This window comes from Oenanthe melanoleuca, chromosome 18 (assembly GCF_029582105.1).
Source record: "Oenanthe melanoleuca isolate GR-GAL-2019-014 chromosome 18, OMel1.0, whole genome shotgun sequence".
Lineage (NCBI taxonomy): Eukaryota > Metazoa > Chordata > Aves > Passeriformes > Muscicapidae > Oenanthe > Oenanthe melanoleuca.
The window spans coordinates 1,426,881-1,454,860 of NC_079351.1; the positions used below are offsets into that span (position 1 = coordinate 1,426,881).

Here is a 27,980-nt window from a genome sequence, read left to right on the forward strand (position 1 = left end):
AGTTTGTCACGAGCGGTGATGTTGAGGATTTGTGCTGGTGGGGAGTCACCAGCTGGACAGGGTCACCTCCTCCTCTTCCTCCTCTCCGCCCGGGAGGAGCCCAGGGTGGAAGTTCCTCATCGGCACAGCCACTTTGGGAGCCGGGAATAGCGACCATCACCTCTTAATTCCTGCCTCTGGGGGTTTTAGTGTCCCAAATTCACCCCCGGCCGGGTTTCCCCGGAGGTTTTCTGCCTCGTGCCGGGGATTGCGGATTTTTCCAAGAAAAGGGTTTTTACATCCCCGGCTGCCGAAGCAACATCTCCTGCTGGAGCCTGAGAACCTGGGGGTTCAGGGAGGGAACTGAGACGAGTTCAGCCCCAGGATCTGGGGTGCACAAAGTCTTTTCAGCAGGAAAATCCTCCCTGTGGGGCCAGGACAGGGGGGAGGGTGTGGGTGATGCTCGGGCTCAGTGTGGGGGAATCCAGCACCCCAAAAAGAAGGGGCAGATGTGTCCCTGGCCGGCTCTGAGGGAGTGACCCAGCCTTGCTGCAGTTGAGGTTTGCTCTCTGTGTGATGAGTCTGAGGTGTGGAAAGCCCCTCACCTCCAAAGGAGAATCCATTCTGCAGCACCACTCAGCTGGGCCCCAGGATGCTGGTGGGGACGGTGGCTGCTCGTCCCTGGGATGGGCTCAGGGACAAAAAGCTGCGGTGGCCAAGGAGAGGTCAGTGGGACACTGTTCTGGCCATCAGCCCGCGGGGAAGGGGCACCAGGAAGATGCAGGGCCTGGCATTGCCTCCCCCAACCCCAAAATGGGCACCTGGGGCAGGAGGGGTCCCCACTGAGGAGATGCCCCACGGTGATGACAAAAGTGTCCCAAATGAGGGGGGAGCCAGGCCTGGGCAGCAGGAGCTGTGCCCAGAGGGATGGGATGGGATGGGATGGGATGGGATGGGATGGGATGGGATGGGATGGGATGGGATGGGATGGGATGGGATGGGATGGGATGGGATGGGATGGGATGGGATGGGGATGGGGATCCAGGCTCTGGAGCAGCAGGAGCCCTTCCCTGTGGGATGGGATGGGATGGGATGGGATGAGGAGCCGGGCTCGGGAGCAGCAGGGGCCGTGCCACCGGCTGTGCTCTCCAGCGGGATGTGGAGCTGAAGTGCCGCAGGCTCGGGCGGGAGGAGAAGCGTGCGAGGGGGTGGGGAGGGCGGCGGGGGGACGGAGGGGCTGCCGCTTGTGTGAATGTGCCCCCGCTCATTGTTCCGCGGCTTTATTCGGTGGCCTCGATGGGACGGATTTAGAAATCCTAATCAGGGAGCAGTCTCTGCGCCTCCCGAGTGTGACACAACTTGAGCTGCTCCGGGGCGCCTTTGTTCCCTAATGACAGCTGACTTCATGCAGCAGTGGGAACAGTTTGAGCATAACTCCGCACCGCCGGGCTGGCAGCTGCAGCCTTAACCCCTTCCTGCCCACCTGCCCCCGCAGGAATGCTCGGTTCGCCTCCGGCACCGCTCCTGAGGGCACGGACAGCGCGAAGTCGGTGGCCACAGCTCTGTCCGTTTGCAGCAAAGCTCCCCAGAGGCGCTCTATGCCCTGTGGCTGTTTTAAAACTCATTAAAATTGGGAAAAAACCTCCAAGTTCATCAGAAGTCCAAGTTTTGACCGAATCCCACCGCGCCCAGTAAAGCAGCGAAGTGAATGAGGTGCTGCAGGAATCCCTTGGGGGGCAGCTCAGATTATCCCAACTTTGGGCAACGCTCGTGGCTGCCGTGGAGGAGGGAGGCCGAGTTTTGGGCACTGGCCCTGTGGTTGTGCCGAGTTTTGGGCACTGCCCGCGTTGCTCAGAATTTTGCACCCTGCCCGTGCGGTTTTGCCGAATTTTGGACACTGCCCCTGTAGCTGTGCCGAATTTTCGGCACTGCCCGTGCGGGTGTGCCGAGTTTGGACACTGCCCATGTGGCTGTGCCGAATTTTGCACACTGCCCGTGAAGTTTTGCCAAGTTTTGGACACTGCCCGTGCGGTTGTGCCAAGTTTTGGACACTGCCCGTGCGGTTTTACCGTGTTTCGGACACTGCCAGTGCAGTTTTACCGTGTTTCGGACACTGCCCGTGCGGTTTTACCGAGTTTTGGACACTGCCAGTGCAGTTTTACCGAGTTTTGGACACTGCCCGTGCGGTTTTGCCAAGTTTTGGACACTGCCAGTGCAGTTTTACCGTGTTTCGGACACTGCCCGAGAGGTTTTACCGAGTTTCGGACACTGCCCGTGCTGTTTTACCGAGGTTTGGGCACTCCAGCTCTGAGTGCTGGAGCCCGCAGCCCCACTTGAACGCGAAGTGGCGGCTGCGGGGCATTGACATCACTCGCATTGAAAGTAAAAGGCTTTGAGTCATTCCAAGATGTTCCCGGAAGAGCCTCCCGGCCCTGCCAGCCCCGAGCTCGGCAGCCAGCCCCATCCTCCCTCCGCTGGCCTCCCTCCTCGCCTGGCAAAGCCGGGCTTTGCTCTCCGCGTCCGGCCCCGAGCCCCGCGCTGCGCTCGGGATGGGGCTCGCAACAGTTAAACCCTTCCTTCCCCCTCTCTGTTTGTTGTCAAACCACTGCTGTGACCTGGGAAAATACTTGTGGGAAATTACCCCTATTAGAGGGGGGCGAGGCAGAGCTGGCTGGGCCTGACGGGCTGCAGTCCTGGGTCGCAGCCCGGGGCTGGGGCAGCTCTGCCGTGTCACCCCCGGCAGCAGACGGGTCCCTCCCGGCTTTCCCAGCACCTGTGTCCCCTGTGCCATCCCCGAGCGCGGCCGCCCATGCTTGGCCAGGGTCTCCCTGGCGACGGGGCCACGGGATGCTGTGCAGTCCATTTGTCACCAATTGTCACTGTTTTGTTCTGCCTTGTATGCGCACTCGATTGTGTCACGGGGGAGGTGAGGAGGAGCAATCAGGGCTTGTCTAATGGGCTGCGGGCTCCTGCTGGGGGGAAAAAAACCGAGGGTTTGCCTGCCGGGGGAAAGGGAAAGGGAACGGGAAAGGGAACGGGAAAGGGAACGGGAAAGGGAAAGGGAAAGGGAAAGGGAAAGGGAAAGGGAAAGGGAAAGGGAACGGGAAAGGGAAAGGGAACGGGAAAGGGAAAGGGAAAGGGAAAGGGAAAGGGAAAGGGAAAGGGGAAGGCTGGAGCTGGAGCTGCCAGAGCATCCCAGGTGCTGCCACTGCGGGATGGATCCTGGAGGGCTGAGGGGGCCACACTGGGCAAGCAAAGGTCCTTGAGTGGATCAGGCAGGAATTTAGGTCAGTTTGGCTCTGCAGGGTGCCTGTGTCCCAGGCAAAGGGGGAGTGAAGGCAGTGGCAGCGCTCCCACTCCTCGGAGTGCCCAACCCATCCTCTTCCACGGTGCCATTCGCCCTCTGCCACCTTCATCCCGGCTGTGGGGTGGGGTTTGATCCCCCTCCGCCGGGGAAGGGTGGGTTTCCTGCAGGACAGGAGCATCCTGGAGGATCCTGACCGCAGGGGCTGGATTAACACCTCGCTCCTGCCCAGCTTCTGAGCAGCCCTGATCCCCCCGGGGCGCTGCTGAGAGCGATCCGATGCACTGAGGATTTTGGTACAACTCTGTCAGCATCTGTCGGGTTTTGGCTGGAGATCTGTCGGGTTTTGGAACCTCATACTAAACTATATATATATATATATATATATATATATATACAGATTTATATATTTAGTTTTTCCCCTCTGCCTCACCATCCCCATTGCCATGATTCATGTCTCCCTCCTTGGCTCCACCAACCCCCTTTTATTATTTTTTTTCTTTTCCTTTACTCTTCCAGCTCCAAGAGCCACCAGGACTGAAGTGGAGCTCTGGCCAAGCCCAAGCCCCAGAAGCCACACTCAGGTTTTGCTGTAGAGCCCCAGCTCAGCCCAGGCTGGCCAAGCCATTACGGGAATGCAGGGAAGGAGGTGGGAAAGCTGCAGCACTCAGCCCCAAACCCGACAAGCTGAGGCTGTTCCAGTTTGGCTCCCAGAGCTGCAGCCCCACGGAGGGAAGGGGAATGAGGGTGTCCCTGGCAAGGCAGCAGCATCCACAGAGCTTTTCCAGCACCTGGGATTTGGCAGCTTCCTTCCCTTGTTTCCATCAATCCCTGTCTCCAAACGTGATCCCGCTCCTCTGGCTCTGCAGGATGGGGGAGCCTCAGGATGGCTGTGCCATGGTACCACCCTGATTTTTGGGGGTTTTGGATGCTGTGCCTGCTGCCCACCCAGATTTTCCCGTCTCTGAGCCTGGCAGGAAACTGAACAGGGGCTGGATCCAGCTGAAACGGGGCCAGGAGAGCAGGTTCTGGCCTGGAAAATTGGTGTTGAGGGAGAAGAGAAAGCAGGAAGAGTGGGAGGGTGAGCTGGAGGACTGGGGGGGCTTTGGGAGCTTTGCAGTGATGCCTCCAACCTCAGCAGCAGCACCAGGCAGGGATTTGGGAGAGCTCCTCATTCCCCAGCGGGATCCCAGGAAAGTCACAAAGTGCAGAAAAGGAGAATTTTCCCTTTCACGTTGTTACTGCTCCACACAGCAGAGTGAATGATGGAAGCAGGGAAGGAGGACCCCAAACAAGCTGCATTTCCTCAGTTTGGTTTTTTCCCCTAAAGGAACAGGGGTGAAACTGCTCCTCAGCCATGCTGGGAGCAGCATCTCAGATTTATTTCTCACACTGAGCTGCTCCCTGTGTGAGATGGAAGGAGAAGGAGCACAAGCAGCACGTAACCCTGCCCTGGGGGAATAACCCTGCCCTGGGGCGAGTTTATCTCCCTTTTCCAGGCGTGGGGCAGCACAGAGCCAGGCTCCTATCGCAGCCATCGCTGAGGGGGAGCAGAAAATCCAGCTGGAAGGTGTCAGCTGCCACACAGAGCTCCAGGGTGCCTGAAAGGAAACCAGATCACCCAGTTCAGCCTAAATTTGGGTTAATCCCTCCTTCGGGGTGTCCCTGCCTGCCCAGCAAGGAAGGACAATCTGCTTCCCACTGCCTGGTCCTCTGGCACTGCAAATGGAATTTTTGGGGGAAGTTTTGGGTTGGAGGAACATTCACTGTGTGTGTTTGTGTCCAGGGATGGTTTTGGGGTGCTTGGGGCTGGTTGTGGGGTCTCCATCCCAATGGGGCTGATCCCATGGGAACACATCCATCCCAATGGGGCTGATCCCATGGGAACACATCCATCCCAATGGGGCTGATCCTATGGGAACACATCCATCTTAATGGGGCTGATCCTATGGGAACACATCCATCCCAAGGGAACACATCCATCCCAATGGGGCTGATCCTATGGGAACACATCCATCCCAATGGGGCTGATCCTATGGGAACACATCCATCCCATGGGAACACATCCATCCTAATGGGGCTGATCCCATGGGAACACATCCATCCCATGGGAACACATCCATCCTAATGGGGCTGATCCCAAGGGAACACATCCATCCCAAGGGAACACATCCATCCTAATGGGGCTGATCCTATGGGAACACATCCATCCCATGGGAACACATCCATCCCAATGGGGCTGATCCCATGGGAACACATCCATCCCATGGGAACACATCCATCTTAATGGGGCTGATCCTATGGGAACACATCCATCCCAATGGGAACACATCCATCCCAGTGGGGCTGATCCCATGGGAACACATCCATCCCATGGGAACACATCCATCCTAACGGGGCTGATCCCATGGGAACACATCCATCCCAATGGGAACACATCCATCCTAACGGGGCTGATCCCAAGGGAACACATCCATCTTAATGGGGCTGATCCCATGGGAACACATCCATCCCAATGGGGCTGATCCCATGGGAACACATCCATCCCATGGGAACACATCCATCCCATGGGAACACATCCATCCCATGGGAACACATCCATCCCAATGGGGCTGATCCCATGGGAACACATCCATCCCAATGGGAACACATCCATCCCAAAGGGGCTGATCCTATGGGAACACATCCATCCCATGGGAACACATCCATCCCAATGGGGCTGATCCCATGGGAACACATCCATCCCAATGGGAACACATCCATCCCAAGGGAACACATCCATCCTAATGGGGCTGATCCCATGGGAACACATCCATCCCAACAGGGCTGATCCTATGGGAACACATCCATCCCATGGGAACACATCCATCCCAATGGGGCTGATCCCAAGGGAACACATCCATCCTAACGGGGCTGATCCCATGGGAACACATCCATCCCATGGGAACACATCCATCCCAATGGGAACACATCCATCCCAATGGGAACACATCCATCCCATGGGAACACATCCATCCTAATGGGGCTGATCCTATGGGAACACATCCATCCTAATGGGGATGATCCCATGGGAACACATCCATCCCATGGGAACACATCCATCCCAATGGGAACCCATCCATCCCATGGGAACACATCCATCCCATGGGAACACATCCATCCTAACGGGGCTGATCCCAAGGGAACACATCCATCCCATGGGAACACATCCATCCCATGGGAACACATCCATCCCATGGGAACACATCCATCCCAAAGGGGCTCCTGTTTTTTATCCTGCCTGGGAATTTTGCTGTGCTCCCATTGTGAGCTCTCAGCAGTGACTCATCCAGGGGGAGCTGAAGCTGTGGGATGGAATTCCCAATTCTGGGATGGAATTTTCAGTTCTGTGGTGGAATTCCCAGTTCTGTGATGGAATTCCCAGCTCCAGGATCAAATTCCCAGCTCCAGGATGGAATTTCCAGCTCTGTGATGGAATTCCCAGCTCTATGATGGATTTCCCAGCTCTGTGACGGAATTCCCAGTTCTGTGATGGAATTCCCAGTTCTGTGATGGAATTCCCAGTTCTGTGATGGAATTCTCAGTTCTGGGATGGAATTCCCAGCTCCAGGATGGAATTCCCATGTCCATGATGGAATTCCCCATTCTGTGATGGAATTCCCCATTCCGTGATGGAATTCCCAGTTCTGTGATGGAATTCCCAGCTCCACAATGGAATTCCCCATGTCCATGATGGAATTCCCAGTTCTGTGATGGAATTCCCAGCTCCACAATGAAATTCCCCATTCCATGATGGAATTCCCAGTTCTGTGCCATCTTCCATGGAGGCATTTCAGCCATGGGGGTTCCAGAGTCAGAGGGACGTGATGATTTTTAAATTGATCTTCTTGGGAATTTTCCAACCAAAGTTTGACCCTTTCTCTGCCAAAATCTTAACGAATTCCTCTTCCTGGAAAAAAAAAATTCTGGCTTTGAATTTTAGGACTTTTCCACCTCTAAAATGGTTTCTCCTCCATCCTTCCCTCCTTCCTTGCATTTTTCCTTTTTGTTCTTCATTCATTTTTTATTTTCCTTCTCTTGCCTGAGCGAAGAATCAAGGGGAAAAATAATTCCGAGCAGAAATCAACAACCTGGAAAAATCTGAACATTTTCATTTGGTTCCTTATTGAAAATGAGAATAATTTCTTTGTTTGAAGGGCTGGCAGGGCTCCATTCCCATCCACAGCTCCCCTGACCTGGTGGAGACGATTTGGGATTAGGTGCTGACCACCCCAGCCTTGTCCAGGGCCACTTTCCAGGAGCCAGAAAGGAGCAGGGATGGGAAATGGAGAAGGGAAAACTTTTATTGCTCATTTTTCCGCCGTATTTTTCTGCCTGGCGCCCTGGATGAGCAGAGGAGCTGTTGGCCCATCTGTTTCCAGCACCGTTAAAGGCCTCAGACTGCATGTGGCCCTCAGAAATAAAATAAAAATAAGACCCTTTGGTCTGAAAATGTCAAAGGCTCTTTGATCCTGGCCACCCCCAGCTGGGCCCACATCCTCCCAAAGCTGAGCAGGAGGAGTGGGTTCCCACCGCTCCTCACCCCTCCCGCCCCATTTTTTGGGAAAAGAAGGAAGTTCAGAGCTTGGGGTTGGTGACCTCTGAGTGCTGCTCCCCTGGAATTCTGCTCCATCCCCTTTCCTGCTGCCCAGGGCGGGCTGGGCTCGGCAGGGAAGAGGTTAAAGCTTGTTAGATGGGCTGGGAGGAGGGAAGGCCCTGGCAGGGTTTGGGGCAGGGCTGGGCAGGGCTGGGCCGGCAGGATGCAGTTAATGACCCCCAGATTGCTCCAAGATGGGCTGGCTGCTCCTCAGCCCCGCAGCCTCAGCTTCTTCAGGAGGCACTGGGAAAATTCAGCCCTAATTTGGCACCACTGCACCTCCCTGGAGAGAGTTTGGGTGGAATTCCAAACTTTGGGAAGTTGTGATCCTTAAAAATGCTCGGGATATCTGGAAGTGCAGAGCTCCTTGGATTTATCAAACTCAGGGATAGTAGAGGACCTGCTGTGTGGGAGAGGGGAAGAAAAGGATTTTAATGCAGGAGAAAAGGCTCAGTATTTCCTTCCTAAAACCTTGGGAGTGTTTGGGGCCTGGTTTTGGGGAGTTTGGGCTGGTACAAGGCTGTGCCCAGGGTGTGGGGCTGGTTCCCTGTGTGGGGTCTGGGCAGCTGGGGGGGAACGGGGCCAGATGGGGATCCTGATCCTGGTCCTGATCCTGATAACATCCTGGTCCTGATCCCATCCTGATCCTGGTCCTGATCCTGATCCCATCCTGATCCCATCCTGATCCTGATCCTGATCCTGATCCTGATAACATCCTGGTCCTGGTCCTGATCCTGATAACATCCTGGTCCTGGTCCTGGTCCTGGTCCTGGTCCTGATGCTGATCCTGATCCTGATCCTGGTCCTGATCCCATCCTATCCTGATCCTGATCCTGATCCCATCCTGATCCTGGTCCTGATCCTGATCCCATCCTGATCCTGATCCTGATCCCATCCTGATCCTGATCCTGATCCTGATCCTGATCCTGATCCCGATCCTGGTCCTGATCCCATCCTATCCTGATCCTGATCCTGATCCCATCCTGATCCTGGTCCTGGTCCTGATCCTGGTCCTGATCCCATCCTGATCCTGATAATATCCTGATCCCATCCTGGACCTAATCCTGATCCCGATCCCATCCCGATCCCATCCCGATCCCATCCCGATCCCATCCCGATCCCGATCCCATCCCGATCCCGTCCCGATCCCGATCCCGATCCCGTCCCGATCCTTTCCTGTCCCTGCCCTGTGTGGTGTTCCCGGCTCCCATTCGGGTCTCGGGGGCTCAGGGCTGGCTCTGCCGGGGCTGGGGCTGTCCCAGGGCTGCTCCCAGCCTGTCCTGCCCCCTCTCCCATCCCTGCTCCAGCCCTTCCCACGCGGCTGGAGGTGTCCGGGCAGGCAGCCCCTCCTCGGGATGCTCCTGATCGCGAACAGGCAGCGCTCCCTCCTCCTCCTCCTCTGCTGCTCCGGCCACTCAGACCTCGCAAACGCAGCTCTGCCCGAGCCTGGCCACCCATCGTGTCACTCTTCCTCCCTCCTCCTCCTCCTCGCCCCATTCCTGCCGGCTCGGGCGGCTCCTCTCGCTCCCGCGGGGCTGCTCAGAGTCCCCTGGTGCTGCTGGTGACACAGAAATAAGTGGAAAAACCACTCTGTTTCCCTGGAGATGTGCTCAGGGTAGGGCATTATTATTTTTTTTTTTGGCTAACCAGGCCTCCCCAGCAGCTGTTGAGCAATCCCTGGTCCTCCCAAAACAAACAGGGAGCAGCTCTGGTGGCCAAATGTTGCAGGCAGCTTGGAATGAGTGTGAGCAGCGCCCGTGGGGCTGCTGAGCTCAACAGCTGCTCTTCACATCCTCCTCCTCCTCCCGGGGACATCAGCAGCTGGCCAGGGACAGGACTCCAGGCTGGAACCCCAAAGGATGGTGTTTGAGCATCAAGATGTTGGATTTGCCCTGATGTTCTTTAATATTAAAGATTTCGGGGGTTTATCCCATAATTGGGGGTTGATTTTTCCACCCCTGAAATGGTTTCTCCTCCAACCTTCCCATGCATTTTCCTTTTTATTTTTTCTATTTTTTTTTTTTTTTTTTTAAATGTCCTTCATCTTCCCGTGGCTCCAGGGTTTTGTGTGACCCTTCACCTGCCTGCCCACAGCTCCCAGCTCCCCCCAGGTGGGAAAATCACCCCAAAATTGTGATTTAGCTACGAAACCACAACCCTGCTGCTGCCTCCTTCCCGGCTGGGTCCTGGGGGACACCTGACATCTGGGCTGGGCTGGAAATCCTCTCCTGGGATAACTGAGCTCCCCAGGGCGCTGGGAATGCCCCCAGCCCTTCTCTGGGTTATTCCCAGGATTGTTGTTATTTCCTGGCACTTTTTCAGCCTGGGGGATGGAGCTGGGGCTCTGCTGCCATTTCAGGGGCTGGATGATGTTTTGTCCTTGGCTTTGCAGACCTGTGGGACAGAGAAAATTGGGGAAAAGTTGCTAAAAGCACTTTCTGCTGCTCAGGGCTGCTGGGAGCGTTTTCCAGAGGTGAAAACTGCAGTGTTTGCAAACAGCTTGTGCTTTTCAGGGACAATAACAGCAAAAAAATAAGGAGAGGAATAAATTCCAAACCCCACAGGAGAAGCTGGAGCGTGGCCAGGACGTGGGGCTGGGGCTCTTTAACCCTTTCAGAGCTGCTTTTCCCTGGCCAGGGGAGGTGTGGGATGTGCTGCAGGTGCAAAGCTTTAAGGAGAATATCACACCAGCAGTTTATTCATGAAGCTGCTATTAATCCTAATTTTCAGTGGGTTTTTTCCTTTGTTTTAAAGCTGCTCTGGCTGTTCCTTGGGTTTGTAAAATCCAGGTGTGGGATCGTGGCTGGAGCTGCTGCAGGTGCAAAGCTTGGAGGAGAATATCAAGCAATTTATTCAGGATTACGCTATTAATCCTAATATTTAATTTTAATTTTTTTCCTTCTTTTAAACTCATCTTGGCTGTTTCTTGAGCTCCTAAAAATCCAGATTAGAACTGTGGTCACCCAAATTTGGGTCACCATGAAGAGAAACCCCTGAACCCCAGAATTTTTAGGCTGGAACAGGATTTTTTTTTTTTCTTAAAGCTCAACATGAGGGTTGCATAAAGCTCTTAAAATTAGTGCTGCCTTTCAAGCCCAAGGGCCGGAATAAGGTTTACAAGCCATAAAAGCCTCTTATCAAAGTTGATTTCCTCCAACGCACCTTTCATCTTTTATAGTATTTGCTTTGCAAATCCTTGAACTTAAAAGGATTAAACAGGTTAAAAGAAAAAAAAAAAAAAAAAAAAGGGAGGGGGAGAGAAAACAAATAGGAGGGAAGATGGATTGAGTCTGGATTAGGGGAGGCCCGGATGAAATATGAATTAGGAGAAAGTCTAAACAAAGAGTTGTCATTTTTCTAACGTGTGCTGCAGGCCCAGCTTGAGGGAATATTTAATTTCTCCGGGTTATTTTTTTCACTTTGCAGGAGGAGGGAGCAGCAGAGCAGGGGCAGATTGGGAATTTGTGGTGTTCCTTTGTGTCCTCCACCCCAAAATCCAGTGGTTGCTGCAAAATCCCTTCCCAGGCAGGAAACCTTTGGGAAGGAGAGCAAAGATTTGCCCAGCAAAAAAATCCCAAAAAAACCTTGAACCCCAAATTCCATCCCTGTGATCCCATTGCTCACTGGGATCCTGAACCCCAAATTCCATCCCTGTGATCCCACTGCTGCACTGGGATCCTGAACCCCAAATTCCTGTGATCCCATTGCTGCACTGGGATTCTGAACCCCAAATTCCTGTGATCCTACTGCTGCTGAACCCCAAATTCCATCCCTGTGATCCCACTGTTGCACTGGGATCCTGATCCCAAATTCCATCTCTGTGATCCCATTGCTCACTGGGATCCTGAACCTCAAATTCCATCCCTGTGATCCCACAGCTGCACTGGGATCCTGAACCCAAATTCCTGTGATCCCACAGCTGCTGAACCCCAAATTCCATCCCTGGGATCCTGAACCCCAAATTCTCTCTCTGTGATCCCCAAATTTATTTTATTGAGTTAAAAGTATTCCATGGAAGGAATCCTCCCCTGGGAGGGTGGGCACAGGTTATTCCATGGCTGCCCCATGCCTGGAAGTGTCCCGGGATGATGGGATGGGATGGGATGGGATGGGATAATGGGATGGGATGGGATGGGATGGGATGGGATAATGGGATGGGATGGGATGGGATAATGGGATGGGATGGGATGGGATAATGGGATGGGATGGGATGGGATGGGATGGGATGGGATGGGATGAGCTTTAAAGTCCTTCCCAACCCACAGATCCCATTACACAAAAAGATGGAGCCGGTGGCCGGAGGGGACGCGGGGCAGCCGGGGCTGCCAGCGGAGCCCAGCACCCATTAATTAATTAATTAAAATCTCCAAGCCGTGCGGAGCGCGGTTTGCCTTGGCTAAAACCAGTGTGAGAAACTCGCTCGCGGCGTTCCTGCGTCGTCCGGGCTCAAGTGTTGTCATCCGAGGCCGCTTTGCATGACAATGCGCGCCGCCCTAATTATGCACAAGGATGCTAATGGGCCCGCAGCGCGCTGCAGCTCCATGGGAAAAGTCTCTGTTTGGCCGGGGAGGGGGGAGAAGGAGAAAGAAAATCCACCCAAACAAAACAAACCATGACAGTTCGGGCAGGGAGGAGGAACGGGGCGGGGGGCGGCGGAGGGGCGCAGCAAGGCGAGCGTGGAGCTGGTGAGGCTCAGGTTCGGCTTTTTTGGGGGTCCTTGCTCTGCTGTGTGAGCGAAATCAGCTCTCCAGGGCTGATACCTGCAATAAAAACGGTGTACAATGGGCTCTGTGATTTGCAGCACTGAAGGAATTTGTGCAGCTCCGCAGGGGGTGAGAGCGGGGGAAACTGAGGCACGGAGGAGCCCGGCTTTGCCCGGTGCCGGGGCACGGGGAGGGATCCAGCCTCGCTTTTCCATATTCCCAGCGCCTCCATCACCCCGTTGTCTTCCTTTATTACCCCGGCATTGCTCCAAGGAGCAAAACCTGTTTTATCACCCAAAAAGGCAGCTGGAAATGAAGGGTTTTGCTCATTGCATCCAGGGGCTGCTCTTCCCAAGTGTTTCCAGATTCTTTTCCAGGATTCCCCGTCGGTTTTCCCTTCCCGTGTTTGCCATTTTACAAAGATTGGGATAACGGAGGGGAAGGCAGCGTCCTCCCCTGTGTCTTCTGGGAATGATCTTTTCTCGTTTCCTCCTATTTTGAAATGTTGGGATGACTCTGGAGCTGGGAATGTTCGGATGGAGCTGCCTGAGCTCAGATTTCCAGATCCACAAAGCCACGGAGATGTCCAAATCCATCCCAGCAGCAGAGAATGAACCCGAACCCCACATTTTACCGGGCTCTGTCCCAGGCTGGGCCACCAGCTCGTGGCTTTGGCACCTTCAGGGAAGCGAAAAAAATTCCAGGAGTTCTCCGATGCACCTGACACCTGCCAGGGCCGGGGCAGGGCTGTCCCTGAAATGCTGTTAATGAAGGTGAAGAGCCTTGGAGGGCTCAGACCTTTCCCTCCGGGCGGTGCTGGTGTCACCCGGCTCTGGTGACACTGGAATGACCTTTCCCGACTGGATGGGTTTTAATGTCCTGCTCATCAGTTCGGGCTTGTTGCTCTCTGAGGACAGTCCCCACCCGGCAACCAGCAGGGAAAACACAGCTGGAAACAGCTGGGGCTGCTTTCCCCGATATTTTTCTATGGGGAGAGTCGGGGGAGTGGCAGGGATGGGCAGGGAGGGATTCCTTGGGAATTTTATTAGGAGCAGATGGAGCGGCTCAACCTGGAAAAAAGGAGGCTCAGGGGGGACCCTGTGGCTTTCCACAATTCCCTGACAGGAGGGATCAGCCGGGGGAGGTCAGGATCTGCTCCCAGGGAATGTCAGGACAAAAGGAAATGATCTCGAGTTCCACCAGGTGAGGTCCGGGCTGGACATCGGGAGGAATTTCTGCGTGGAAAGGGTGGCAAGACCTTGGAAGTGACCAGGGACGTGGCTCCGAATTACTGAAGTTTTGGGGAAGATGAGGGTGAAAATCTGAGCCTCGTTTGCTGCAAATTATTGATGTTTGGAGGAAGATGAGGATGAAAATTTGAGCTTGATTTGCTACAAATTATTGGAGTTTGCGATGGAAGAGGAGGATGAGAATCTGAGCCTGGTTTGCTCCAAATTATTGAAGTTTTGGGTTGGAAGATGAATATGAAAATCTGAACCTGGTTTGCTGCAAATTATTGGAGTTTGGAGGAAGATGAGGATGAAAATTTGAGCTTGATTTGCTACAAATTATTGGAGTTTGCGATGGAAGAGGAGGAGAATCTGAGCCTGGTTTGCTCCAAACCAGTGAAATTTGGGGAAGGGAGAGGAGGATGATAATCTGAGCCTGGTTTGCTCCAAATTATTGAAGTTTGGAGGAAGATGAGGATAAAAATCTGAGCCTGTTTTGCTCCAGACCCTTGGATTTTAGAGGTGGGAAAGGAGGACACAAACACCCAGCGCGCACAAACAGCGATCGGCGAATGAAAACCTCGGGGTTTTCCCTTGAGAAAAGGGGGACAGGCAGGGTGGGGACCCCGGGCCAGCCCGAGCCCCAGAGCGCGGAGCGCTGCCTCATTGTTTGATCTGGCTGTGAGACAGATTAGCAGCCCCAGGTGGAAAGTCAGAATCTGCATTTAAATGGGCCGCTTATAAAAGGTGGGGAGCGCAGGAGCCCGCAGCATTATGCGGTGTCTTTAGCACGCCCTAATCTCTCTTTATTTTCTCCGCAGCCTGACCTGGGGGCACAGTTTCTAATTACCAGGTCACCCTGCTAATATTGTCATTTCCAGCCAGTGGGTGTGAAACCATGGCAACGCCACATTTGCTTCCAAGTTTCTCCAGGAATAAAATTTGCCTTTTAATCACAGAAAATGACGGGGCGGCTCCCCCCACACCCCCACCCCTGCCCGAGCTGCTCCTCGCTGGTGGAGTTCGTTACTGGCGCTTTTCAAAGGTGTTCCAAGGGGGAACTTCGGGAATTTTCACCTTGGAGTTGTGGCAAAGATGAGGGATGAACCTGAGAGGTTGGAGCTTCCCTGAAAGGAATTTTTTGGATGGGGAAGGGACCTTAAATCCCATTTATTCCCACCCCTGCCATGGCAGGGACACCTCCCCTATCCCGGGAATTCCATCCCAGAGCCTCCCCTCCCTCGCAGTAAAAGTCCATATTTTCATTTTAGGATGATTTTTATATTTAAAAATGGTCAATGAGTTACTAAAAGAGGCAGCAGAAGGTGTCAGACATCCCGAGCTGCAGGGATGTCCTGGTTACCCTGGCTCAGCTGGGGATGGTGGCTCCAACTGACGGAATTCACCTCCCAAACTGGGGAAAAAAAAAATCTTGGAGAATCTTGAAGAATCAGGGTTGGTGAGGTGGGTGCACAATGTGCTCTGTTTGTCGTTCCTTGGGCATCTCTGGCAGTTTGGGGCTTCAAAATCCGCATTTTTCTTTCCCTCAGCTGCTAAATCCAAGGTGTGCTTTGTCTCCTTAATTAAAAAAAACCAAAACAAAAACAAAAAAACAAAACAAAACAAAACAAACCCCAACAAAATCTTGCTTGGGATGAGCCTGAGGAGCTCCCAAACCCATGGAGCTGATTTCCAGCTTCCAAGGGCTGGGCTGGCAGTTCCGTGGGATCCCTGGGGAAATCTGCCCTGATTTTGGGAGAAATTCAGGTCAGCTCTGGGCTGGGAGCGCCCCGGGGCCTTTCCCCGGCTCTGCTCGGTGCCTTCCCCGCGTTTCCAGGGCAGTTTCTCACTCTCAGAAAGCGAAACTCTCCCTCCGAGCGACTCAGACGTGAACTGGAATCCCATTTTAAGGTGATTTTCCAGCTGACAGGAGTAGGTTAATTGTAAACTGTCTACTGAAGCTTTAAAACTCCTGTCCAGCCTTATTATTAGCAGTTGAAAATTTATGGAGCGAGACTCTGCGTGGTGATAGCTGGGCTCTGCCCAGACGAGGTGTGTAATTAATCCCCACGCTGGCAGCAGGAAAATCAGATGTAAAACTGCTTTTTTTTTCGCTTCTGACACATCTGGGAGGGGACAGAAACTCTGTCCTAGCTGTGCTGGGCCTGGGCTGTCACCTCATGGAATTCAGGGTTAAATCCTTCCAGCTGGGAGAAACTCTGGGGTGGGGACTCAGCCACTGAAATTGGGATTTTGGGTGGTGGATCCGGATTGTGCAGGGTCCAAATCCTCATAGGGCTTGAAATTGGGATTTTGGGTGGGCGTTCTGGACACTGCAGAGTCCAAATCCCCATGGGATTTTTCCCTAAAATTGGGATTTTGGATGGGGGATCTGGACACTGCAGGATGCAGATCCCCATGAAGTTTTCTCCCTTTCCTAAACCCCTCTCCTGGGTGGCTGAGTGTGATCCTGAGGGAAACAAACACAAACTGTGGGAAATTTTCACTTTTCCTTAGAAATCCCCATCTGCCTGTGGGAGCAGAGGAGGGCAGAGGGAGAGTCCAGCACCTCCCAGCTCCCCAACATCCCAACATTCCAATACCCCAAAATTCCAACATCCCAGCATTCCAACATCCCAGCATCCCAGTGTCCCAAAATCCCAAAATCCCAACATTCCAACATCCCAGCATCCCTACATCCCAACATTCCAAAACCCCAGCATCCCAACATCCCAGCATTCCAACATCCCAACAACCCAGTGACACAAAATCCCAACATCTCAACATCCCAAAACCCAACACCCCAAAATCCCGGCATCCCAACATCCCATTATCCCAAAAACCCAACATCCCAAAACCCCAACATCCCAACACCCCAACATCCCACATCCCATTATCCCAGCATCCCAAAAACCCTACATCCCAACATTCCAAAACACCAGCATCCCAACACCCGGTCATCCCAGTGTCACAAAATCCCAACATCTCAACACCCCAAAACCCAACACCCCAAAATCCCAAAATCCCAACATCCCAACATCCCATTATCCCAACATCTCACACCCCAATATCCCAACACCCCAACAATCCCACATCCCAACAACCCCAACATCCCAACACCCCAACACTCCAAAATCCCAACATCTCAACATCCCAAAACCCAACACCCCAACACCCCAAAATCCCAACACCCCCTCTTCCCCCCTCATCCCCCCCGCGGTCTCGCCCTCCCCGCACCCCCAGCTCTCGGTGCAGCAGCGAACCGCAGCCCCAGGCGAGCAGCGGGGGGTGTTGGGGACCCCCACAGGGTGTCCCGGGGCTGCGCCTGGAAACTTTCTCCCTCTTTTATTTTTGTTTTACCCCCGAACTGATAAACCCCAGCTCCTCCCGGCACTGCTCAGCCCCGCCCTGCCCACCCCAGCCCCGCTTTCCGCCGGAATTTGGGGGCTCTGCCGGTGCCCCCGCCCCGCAGCCGCCTCCCCGCGCCCTCCCTTATCAGCCGCGCTCAAACCTGCCCTGCAGCATTGTCAGAGTTCCCTTCGCCCGTGGTTTCCCTCCCCACCCCTTCCAGCACAGGCTGCCCGAATTTCCAGCGCTCCCTGGAACCCAAAATCTCCCGAGCCCACCCCAAAAGCGGAGCCAGAAGGGCAGGGCCAGGCTGGGGCAGGAGCTTTGCTCTTTTGGGGTTTTTGAGAGGAAGAAATCCCCGGGATGCTTCTGCTGGGAAGGGGCAGAGAGGGGAGCTGAGCAGGGCTGGGGTGGCTCAGAAACGTCCCTGGGAGCAGCCAGGGCTGTTCTGGGATGCAGCAGGAATTCCCTGCTCCCCTTGGGGTGGGATGAGAAAGGTCCCTCCTGCCCCCGACCCCTGCAGGGTCAGGCAATGTCTGTCCTAATTTTGGGCCCTTTCCCAGCCCATCCCACCCACAGGAGAGTGGAAATTCATTTTCTGCTCTCTGGAAATGCAGGGCTGTGGCCTCACTGAGCTCTCCCTGCAGCTCCTTCCTCACCCTAAAACCAGGAGCTGCGTTTGTTCTTTCATCCCAAAAAGCAGCCAGGCCAAACCTTGCAGCGGGCAAAGTCCGAGCGGGGCAGGGAGGAGAAGCGTCTGGGATCAAAGAGTTCCCACATGGCACAGCAGAGGGACACTGACCCCAATTAATGCCCAGAGTTAATGAATCCCCTCGGGCACTTGGCTGCTTTGCAGAGGTGTGGAGGGTTTGTGGCCCTGGATGGGATCAGAGGGGATGTTCCAGCCAGGAAAAATTCCAGGGGGGATAAAATCTCCACCTGACTGCTGGAAGTGAGCCCTGAATGGGGCAGGGAGGGCAGGATTTGGGGACAGCCAGAGGCCAGGTGTCCCCTTGGGGTCACACCTGAGCTGGCCAGAGTGGATTTGTCCCTCTGCAGTCCCGTGTATTCCGGGCTCTGCTCTCTCCGTGCCCCACAGCAGCTGCAGCTCCAGGGGCAGTTCGGGACATTCCTACACAAGTTTTCCCGGTGGAACCCGTGGCCTTGCAGGACTGCTGTGTCCCCAGCATGGGGGAGGTGACAAAGCCCGGCCTGAGCTGCTCCAGAGCCCCAGCAGGGATTGATTTGGGATGGGCTGGATGGGAAAATCCGTGCTGGGCTGAGCCAGGGGGGTCATTCCTTCCTGGGCAGGACAGGGGACTCTGATCCCTGAGGATGACACGGGTCCTGCTCGGCAGAACTGGGGTTTTGGGAGGATTTCAGCAGTTTTTAAAGGATCTCCTGAAAGCCCAAACCCTTGGGGTCGCTCCTTTCTCCTCACCTCGAGCTCAGCATCCCCAGAACGGAGCAGAGAGCCCAGGGGAGGGCAGAGCCAGCGGGATTTGGGGACAGCCAGAGCCCAGGTGTCCCCTTGGGGCCACACCTGAGCTGGCCAGAATGGATTTGTCCCTCTCCAACCCCATTTATTCCCACCTCTGCTTTTCTGGGATGGCTGCACTTGGGATAAAGGAGGGGGAACACCCCAAACCCATCCAGCATTCCGTGTGCCCTGGAGGCTGATAAAAAATCCTGATAACAACCCCTGATAACAAACCCTGATCATAAATCCCACACCTGGGGCAGGTGGAACTTTTGATACAATGTATATTTATTGCAAACAATAATATACAAAAAAAAAAAAAAAAAAAAACAACAAATAAAACCAAACAAAAAAAAAAATGAAGGTAAGTCTCACAAAGAGAAAGATCTTGCAACCAAAACCAAACCAAACTTACCTAAAGACAAAATATGATTTAAAGGACAGGTCTTTTAAGTTACAGAAATACTTTAAAAAGATCTGCTTTTATACAGAAATAGAAAGATGCCATATTATAAGAGTGCTTTAAGATTTTTTTTTCTCCTACTGAATCCCTAAAAAAAAAAAAAAAAGTTAACAAATATATCATTATTTTTTTTTTTAAATAAAAAAAGTCTGCTGTCTTTTTTAAAAAGCAATCCTTAACTGTTCAGCCACAGCTTCACCAAAATCAGTGTCCCCCCCACCTCTCCCAGGCAGTTTTTGGGGGGGTTGAAGGCTAAAACGGGGCTGGTGTCCCAGAGAGCTGAGGCAGGAAACAAGGCAAATGATTCAGTGATCCGCTACATTTGCAATCTTTAGTTTGTACAAATCTCATTTTTCTTTTTTTTCTTTTTTTTTTTTCTTCCAGTTTCTCTTCGAAGGCAAAAAGGAAAAAAAAAACCAACAAAAAAAACCTCAAACAAAATTAAAAAAAAAAAAAAAAAAAAAAAAGGAAGAGCACAAAGTTTGTACAAACCCAGGACACAGATTCCAAAAAGAATAATAATAATAATAATAACAACAACCAAAAGGAATTAAAGAGATAAATAAAGGACTGGTTACAGTTTCAGACCATAATTTAACAGGCACGGTCACCTTCCAAATAATGCTCCCAACAGGACCTGGAGGGGAGATGGAAACAACAAAACCCAGGGAAAATCGTGATTAAAAGCTGCTCTTCTCCCCCAAATAAATAATTTCAAGGCAGAGGGGAGCCCCTGGCTGGGTTTGGCACCCCGGGGGGGCAGGGGCTGCCCGGAGGGGTCGGGCTCAGCCCCAGCCCGGGGCCAGTGATTATCACCGGGCTCTTTAAGGCTTCTCAGCAGCGCTTTGGGGCTGCTCCATCCGATTTTTTAAATTTTTTTTTTTTTTTTCCTCTTTTTGTTTTTCTTTTAAGGCTCAAGGTTATTAAAAAATAAAGTGAAGTTCTCTCCTCCTGGCTGGTTTTGCTACGAGTTAGAAAAATAAAGCCTCTCCCATGCTGGTGCCTGCCCCGGTGCTGGGTTCCCAGGGCAGAGCACGCTGGTTTAGTTTCATTTTTTTAAGAGCAAAAAAAAAAAAAAACAAACCCCAAAAGACACTTCTCTATACAAAAATACCTCTGCAAGAAAACCTAGGGCTGCTCCACTAAGTGTCATTTCTTTTTAGCTGTTGGAAAAATAAGAGCATTTCCAAAAACATCTCTAAAAAATAGGTACAAATCCCCTCAAATTGGTAACGAATCATACACAGTACATACTAAAAATATTTAAAATAGAGAATATTCCTCACAGAGGACTCTGAGTTTTCTCTTTTACCCCCCATTTTTTTTTCTTCTTTTTTTAATTTTTTTTTTGTCTTTGTCTTAATTACTGCTAAAAAAAAAAAAAAAAAATCATTACAAAAGTTCAGAGAAAGAGCCAGCTGGGCGGGTTGGGTGGAAATCTCCTCTCCACGCTGGAAGAAGCAGAGTTCAATCCAGTCCTTGGCAAAGCCTGTCCCAAATTTTGGGGCTGGGAGCTGGAGGATGCTGTAGTGCAGAAGGCTCGAGGCGCTCTCTCCTCCCCGCCAGCTTCCACAAATTGGAATTACTTCAACTTCAACCAGTCCGAGGCAACTCTTTGCTGATTTTCTTTTTATTTTGTTTTCTTTATTATTTTTTTTTTCTCTCTTCCTTTTCGCCGTTTTTTTGTTGTTGTTTTTTTTTTTTTTTTTTTTTTTATTTTTTTGATTTTCGCCGCGTTTCCTCCTTGCTGGCCGCTCCTAGGGCCGGGTGAGCTGCGTGTACACGGGCTGCTCCCAGTGCTGCGGGCTGTGGGTCTGGGGGATGGAGGGCACGCCCGCGGTGTCGGCGATGGGGGTGTACATGGGGCGCTGCGTGGGGCTCATGTAGCTGAAGGTGGAGTAGAGCCCGCTGCCCTGCCCGGCGTGGCTGTAGTAGGAGCCCGAGGAGCCCTGGTGCTCGCCGTACTCGTACTGGGCGCGGCTGATGCTGGGGTAGGACGAGCTGTAGTGCTGCAGGTTGAAGGAGCTGTAGCTCAGCTGCTGCTGCTGCTGCGGGGAGTGCTGCTGCTGCTCGCTGTAGTGGCTGGGGCTCAGCTGCTCTGTCTTGATGTGCGTCCTTTGCTGCTGCTGCTGCTGCTGGGGGCTCTGCTCCGCTCCCAGCGCCGCCAGCTGCGGCTGTGGCTGCGCTGCCGGCGGCTGCTTGGCCATCCACGCGTGGCCGGCGCCGGCCGCAGCCCCCGCGGCGCCGCTGATGCCGTAGCTGCCCGTGTAGGTGACCTGGCCCGGCTGGCCCGGGTGCCCGTTGGGGGGCAGGTACTGGTCGAACTCGTTGACGTCGAAGGTCTCGATGTTGGAGATGACGTCGCTGCTGAGCTCGCCGATGTCCACGTCGCGGAAATCGATGTGGGGCGGCTGCCGGCCGCCCTCGCCCAGGGCGCGGCCCTCCCGCTTCAGGTCCTGCTTGCCCGGCTGGGGGTCGGTCTTGGGGGTGGTGGGGGGCGTGGGGGGCCCCTGGGACTGGCCTGGGGGAGGAAGGAGAGGGGTGAGGGTGTGACAGGGGTGACAGCGCCGTGAACGCGTCACCCGTGGGTCACGCGCGAGTCCGGCCCCGTCAGCACCACTCTCAGAGCTGAGCTCAGCTTTGGGGCGGTTTTGGGGTTTTTAACTAGCACAGCCTCGTGCTTCTCACGGGCAAACTGGGCTGAGGATCTGTGTGCCCAGGGGGAGTGTAAATCTAAAAACAAACACCTTCAGCTTTACATACGAGAACTGTGAAAAGAGGGGCAGCTCTCCCCGTTCTCCCCCATTCCCGACTCTTTCCTTCCCCCCTCTCACCCAACCCCGAGCTCAGCCGGTTCGGGCCGTGCTTTGTGCCCCCCGGGCACCTACCCGAGTGCTCCCCGGGCGAGTGCACCTCGCTGATGCTGGAGGAGGACTGGGGCGAGTCTGCCTGCAGCGCCTTGAAGATGGCGTTGGGGGAGATGTGGGTCTGCTCGGCGCCCTCCTCCTGCTCCGCCTGCCCGTTCTTCACCGACTTCCTCCGCCGGGGCTGGTACTTGTAGTCGGGGTGATCCTTCTTGTGCTGCACCCGCAGCCGCTCGGCCTCCTCCACGAACGGGCGCTTCTCGCTCTCGTTCAGCAGCCTGGGGGGACACGGGGGGGGTCACTTGTGGCTCGGGGTGGGCGCTGAGCGGTGACACCACTGTCAGTCCCTCCCAAAGCCCCCCACAGCCTGAACCTGCTTATCCGGGACACTCGCTGGTTGTCACCCCCTTGTCGCAGCGGGGTCCAGCACATCCCGCTGTCCCCGGGCGCTTTGGGGACATCCCTCACCCGTTTCTCCGCTCGAGGATCCCCGCCCGCCCCTCGCGCGGTCCCCGAGGACGCGGTGGCCCAGGTGACTCACTCGCCTCGTGTTTTCCTCCCCTCCCCGCCTTATTCTGGCACTCGGAGGCCACCCGGCCCTGCGCCACTCACCGCCACCCTCCCTCCCTCCCTCCCTCCCCGCATCGCCCCGCGCTCCCTCCGGCCCGGCCCGAGCTGATGCAATCCCCAAAATCCATCATTTCCTCCGCAAACAAACAACGGCAGGGCCGGCCCGGGGGGCTCCCGCACCGCTCAGGGAACAGAAACCGCTTCCAACACCAAAACCTACGACTATCCCGACTTTCCCCCTCCTATTCCTCGCCCAAACTCGCTTTTGCACTCCGCAAAAAGTTTTCCGGCGCGTTTTCCAGGCTGGCACCATCCTGTCGGCCGGCGCAGCGCGCTCCGCATCCCCCGCTCGCCACGGGCATCCCGGCCCCGCTCTCACTCACCTCCAGAGCTTGCCCAGGGTCTTGCTGAGCTCGGCGTTGTGCAGGTGCGGGTACTGATCCGCCAGCTTCCTGCGGGCCGCCTGCGCCCACACCATGAAGGCGTTCATGGGTCTCTTGACGTGCGGTTTGTTCTTGCTGGAGCCGTTCACCCGCACCGGCATCGGCACCAGGGTCCAGTCGTAGCCCTTCAGCACCTGGCTCACCGCCTCCCGGATGCACACCGGGAACTTGTCCTCGTCGTTCTCCTTCTTCAGGTCCGGGTCTCCCTTGGGGAAGGTGTTTTCTTGCGGTCTGGTGTTCTCCGTGTCCGAGCCGGATCCAGAGGGGCAGGGGGAGCCGGCGGAGTCATCCGACATGGTGGGGCTGGGGGCGTCGGAGATACATTTGTCCTGTTCTTCTGTCATTTTCATGAAAGGGTCGAGGAGATTCATGCGAGAAAGTGGCCGAGGGGGAGCAAGGGGGCGAAAAAAAAAATTAATGAAAAAAAAAATTAAAAAGTAGGCGCTAAGGGGCAAGGACGGGTTAAAAAAAAGTAAAAACTCGGAGAAACGAAGTCTCCCCCGGCTGCGGAGAAGTCGGCAAAAAACTTTTTATTACTTCTCCTCCGCACAGAAAAAAACGCTAAAAAAAAATTGCAAAAAAAAAAAATTTGCAAAAAAAAATAAAAAAACAAAAAACCAAGAAAACTCCGAAACGAGGGAAAAAGGGGAGAAAAGGAAAACTTGGGAGCGGGAGCAGGGCGAGCGGCCGGGGCAGAGTCGGGCGCGGCGGCCCCGCCGGTCTCCAGCGCGGCTCTGCGGCCGCCGCGCGCCGCGCGCACTAATACCCAGCGCGGGGCCGCGCGCCCGCCGCGCCGCAGCCAATCAGAGCCCGGCCCGCGGGGGCCGCGCCGCTCCCATTGGCTGAGCCGCGCCGAGGGGGCGGGGCCGCGCCGCGCCGCGCTGCGCCTCATGAGGGGGCACGGCCCGCACGGGGCGGGACGGGCGGGACGGGCGGCGGCGACAGCGACAGCGACAGCGGGGACAGCGGCGACAGCGACAGCGGCGACAGCGGCGACAGCGGCCCCGCGGCTCCGTGGCTCCGTCCCCCCGCGGGTGGCTGCGGGAGTGGCGCTGGATGAGCCCGGCGGGGGGCGGGACGCGCGGAGCGGGGCGCGCGGGCGCTGCGCGGTTCCGTCCCGAGGGGGCGCCAGAGGCTCAGGAACGGCGCGCGCGGGGGGCGGGGGCGGCCGCGCCCCCGGAGCTCCCCCGTCCCCAACCCCAGCCCCGAACCATCCCCGACCCATCCCATCCCCATCCCCGAACCATCCCCAGCCCCATCCCATCCCCGAACCATCCCCGACCCATCCCCATCCCCAGGCCCGAACCATCCCCAGCCCCATCCCATCCCCGAACCATCCCCATCCCCATCCCCGAACCATCCCCAGCCCCATCCCCATCCCCGAACCATCCCCGATCCATCCCCATCCCCGAACCATCCCCGACCCGTCCCCATCCCATCCCATCCCCATCCCCGAACCATTGGGACAGAGCGGGGGCGGCCTCGGGGGACTGCGGGTGGCCGAGCTCAAACATCCCGAAATCGCTGCTTCGCTTCGAGTTTTTCCCCTTTTAAAACTTTTTTTTTTTTTTTTTTTTTTTTTTTTTTTTTTTTAATTTTTTTTTTTTTGAGAGGGTGTCCGACGCGCGTCCCTCCTCCCACCCCGCGCTGCGACATCCGCGCGTTCCCCGTTTATTCCTCCTTATATCCTTATTCCCCATCTCGCTGGCTCCGGCGCCGGACCGGCTGCGGGACCCTTATCCCGGTTCCTGATCCGAATCCCGCATCCCAGTCCGGCATCCCGGCTCCCCATGCCAGTTCCTCATCCCGGTTCCTGATCCTGGTGCCGTATCCCGGTTCCCCATCCCGGTTCCGCATTCTGGTTCCTGATCTCGGTTCCTGATCCCGATCCCCCATCCCGGTTCCCCATCGTGGTCCCTCATTGTGGTTCCTGATCTCGGTTTCTCATCCCGTTTCCCCATCCCGGTTCCTGATCCCGATCCCCCATCCCCTTTCCCCATCCGGTTCCTGATCCCGGTCCCGAATCCCGATCCTGTATCCCGGTCCCGCATCCCGGTCTGGAGCCGTGCCCGGGGAAGGAGCGGCCTCTTCCCTCCCCCTCTGCACAAAAATAAAAGTTTTCTCGAGCTGATCAAGTCTCGTCCTCGAAACGAAAGCCCGGCAGCTCCGGGGTTATCTGCGGATCACTGCAGACATTTCTCTTTCCAGATTTGTAGGAATCACGCGTTTTCAGCCGCCGGCTTTCCCGTGCGGCTCCGAGTGAAATCGGGAGCTGCTGTCGCTGCAGTCCCACCCAGGTGGGCGATAAAGCAGATCCCGATTTCCAGGCTCCGGGAGAAGGGATTCGCCCCTTCCCAGCTCGCTCCCTCTCCCCGCGCTCCTCCGGCGCCTTTCGGGGCAGGAACCTCCGGGCGCTGCTCCCTGCCCAAAACCCGCAGCCCAGGATTTCCAATTGCAGCTCGAGCGTTAAAGTCGGGCCTTTCTCGAAACCGCTTTAATTTGCTGCTTTAATTTGCTGTTTTAATTTGCTGCTTTAATTTGCTGCTTTAATTTGCTGCTTTAATTTGCGGCCTTTGTGCGGCCGGACAATCCTCGGGGCAGCGGCCGCCTCCCTGCCCCGTGTCGCGGCGGGGCTCCCCTGTCGCGATTGTCGTCCTTACCCTGACGAGAAGGGGTTTCAAGGTATTGGAAAAAAAAAAAAAATTAAAAAAAAAAAGACAAGGCAGCGGGGAAGGAGCTGTGAATAAAGGCGCTGGAAACTCTCTCCTTGGTTGTTTTTAGTTTTCCCTGAGGTTCTGGTGATGATTTTGGGTTGGGATTTTTTTGTTTTTGTTTTGTTTTTACTCGCAAACTTTTTTTTTGGGGGGAAGTAGTTTTGCTTTGGGTGAGTTTAAAGGTAAGTGGCTGTGCTCTGCTCCAGAGCCTTTGTCTGCAGGAGCAGGGGCACCGAGCAGAGCGGGGCTTTTCTCCATGGAGATTTGGGATTTTTTTTATTCCTGAAACACCAAGGACGCATTTCCCAGAGTTGTATTTCTTTCTTTCGCTAAATATTCAATATTCCAGCACAGAAACACTGAATTTTGCGTTATTATTTGCGGTGAAAAAGGTGAATTTCCAGCAAACACTACAGGAGATAATCTGGATTATTTTCCCTGGGTAATCTCATCTCTAGGGTGGTGCATGCTGGAATTTACAATAAATACATTTATTACAGAACATCCAAGCAAATGCAGGCAGGAGATTGTTCTGATCTCAGCTGGAGCCGCTGGGGCCAAAATCTGAACAAAATGTGCCTGGAGAGGAGCAAAATCTGACAACAGATTGTCCCTGTGGCTGATTGGCAGAAACGAGAGCGGGACAATTCGGGAGGGTCGGAGATTGAATGGGAAGGGTCAGAATTGGGACATTTTTCATCCTGCAAATCCATCTGCTGCTCGGGGCTCTGCCTTCCCAGAGAGGCTGCGAGGGGCTTGACAAGTTCCAACAATAAACAAAAGCGAAAGGGGAAGGAGCTCTGCAGTTATTGTGTGTGATTTGATAATTTTCTGGCTTATTATTTTTAATTATTGCTCGATGGGCTATTTGGACAAGGTGGACAAGCTGATTAATCACAGCCGGGTGGAAGCTGCTTAAAAAGCTGCTGCTGTTTTCCCGTCAGGATGGAAGTTTTCCTTTTCTTTTCTTTTTTTATTTTATTTTTTTTTTTTTTTTAATTTTTTTCTGGAATTAACATTGTTTTATCCCAAGTGGCGAGCTCAGCGAGCAGGGAAGGTTTTTAGTGAGGATTAAAACCTCTGTTTGATGGCTTTTCCCTGCTCCTTGTGCTAAGTCAAAAATCAAATTTTTGGGGAATAATCTTTCCAAGCATTAGTAGAAACAGGAATTTTGGGATCTGGGAGGGAGGGGGGATGGAATTGGGGAAGATTTTCTGCCAAAATTCAAAACATGGCTGTGCTTCAGCTGAGTTGTGCTGGAGAAATTATTTTATGGATTTTTGATACCAAAACTGGATGAATGATTGATCCACGGCCCGAAATATGAAATTCCAGGTGCGATTGAGCCTTTGGATTTATCCAGGAATGTTTTGGGAGGGAGGTTTTGGCAGCTCTGTTAATTAATTAATTTAGCAGCTTAATTAATATAAAATCCCCCTCCTCACCAGTGAGATTTTATTAAATCCCTCTGAGCCTGGCCTTGCTTTTCCCTTCCAGCTTTTCCCTGATTTTCCTCCATCCCCTTTTTCCCAGATGAGTCTCCACAATTTGGAAAATTTCACATTTCCCTCCTATCCCAAATCTTCCCCCTTTGGTGGATCCCAGGCCATGAGGTCAGAGTGGAATTCCTTGATCCCATTTCCTATTCCAGCTGATCCAGTGCAATAAAAAGAGATCAGGAGCTGATGGGGGACGGCCCTGGGGCCTTTAATTGGAAATTAATTCCTGAAAGATTTGTCTTTCAATTTGTAATTTCAGCTCGGAATTGTCTGAGGTCAAATTCTGTGAATTCAGCTGAAGATTCTTTTGGGATTGAATTCATTTTGGAATTTCAGCTCAGAATTCTTTGGGATTTAATTAATTTTGTAAATTCAGCTCAAAATTCCTTGGGACTGGATTAATTTCATAATTTCAGCTCAGAATTTCTTTGGGACTAGATTAATTTTTTTAAATTCGGCTCAAAATTCCTTGGGACTGGATTCATTATGTAAATTCAGCTCAGAATTCCTTTGGATCGAATTAATTTTGTAAATTCAGCTCAAAATTCCTTGGGACTGGATTAATTTTATAAATTCAGATGAAAATTCCTTGGGATTGAATTCATTTTGTAAATTCATCTCAGAATTTCTTTGAGACTGGATTCATTTTGTAAATTCAGCTGAAAATTCTTTTGGGATTGAATTCATTTTGTAAATTCAGCTGAAAATTTCTTGAGATTGAATTAATTTTGTAAAATCAGCTGAGAAT

The 27,980-nt window shown here is 53.7% G+C and overlaps 1 protein-coding gene across 1 annotated transcript; it reads right to left on the reverse strand.

Moving 5' to 3' along the window:
• Nucleotides 1-19,037: 19,037 nt before the first annotated feature.
• Nucleotides 19,038-23,757, reverse strand: SOX9 (SRY-box transcription factor 9). Its single transcript, XM_056506164.1, has 3 exons — nt 22,960-23,757; nt 22,031-22,284; nt 19,038-21,663 (listed from the first exon to the last, which is right to left on the reverse strand). Exons 1-3 carry the CDS (start codon nt 23,388-23,390, stop codon nt 20,900-20,902), a joined length of 1,449 nt encoding a protein of 482 aa, XP_056362139.1. The 5' UTR covers nt 23,391-23,757; the 3' UTR covers nt 19,038-20,899.
• Between the last annotated feature and the right edge of the window lie 4,223 nt (nt 23,758-27,980).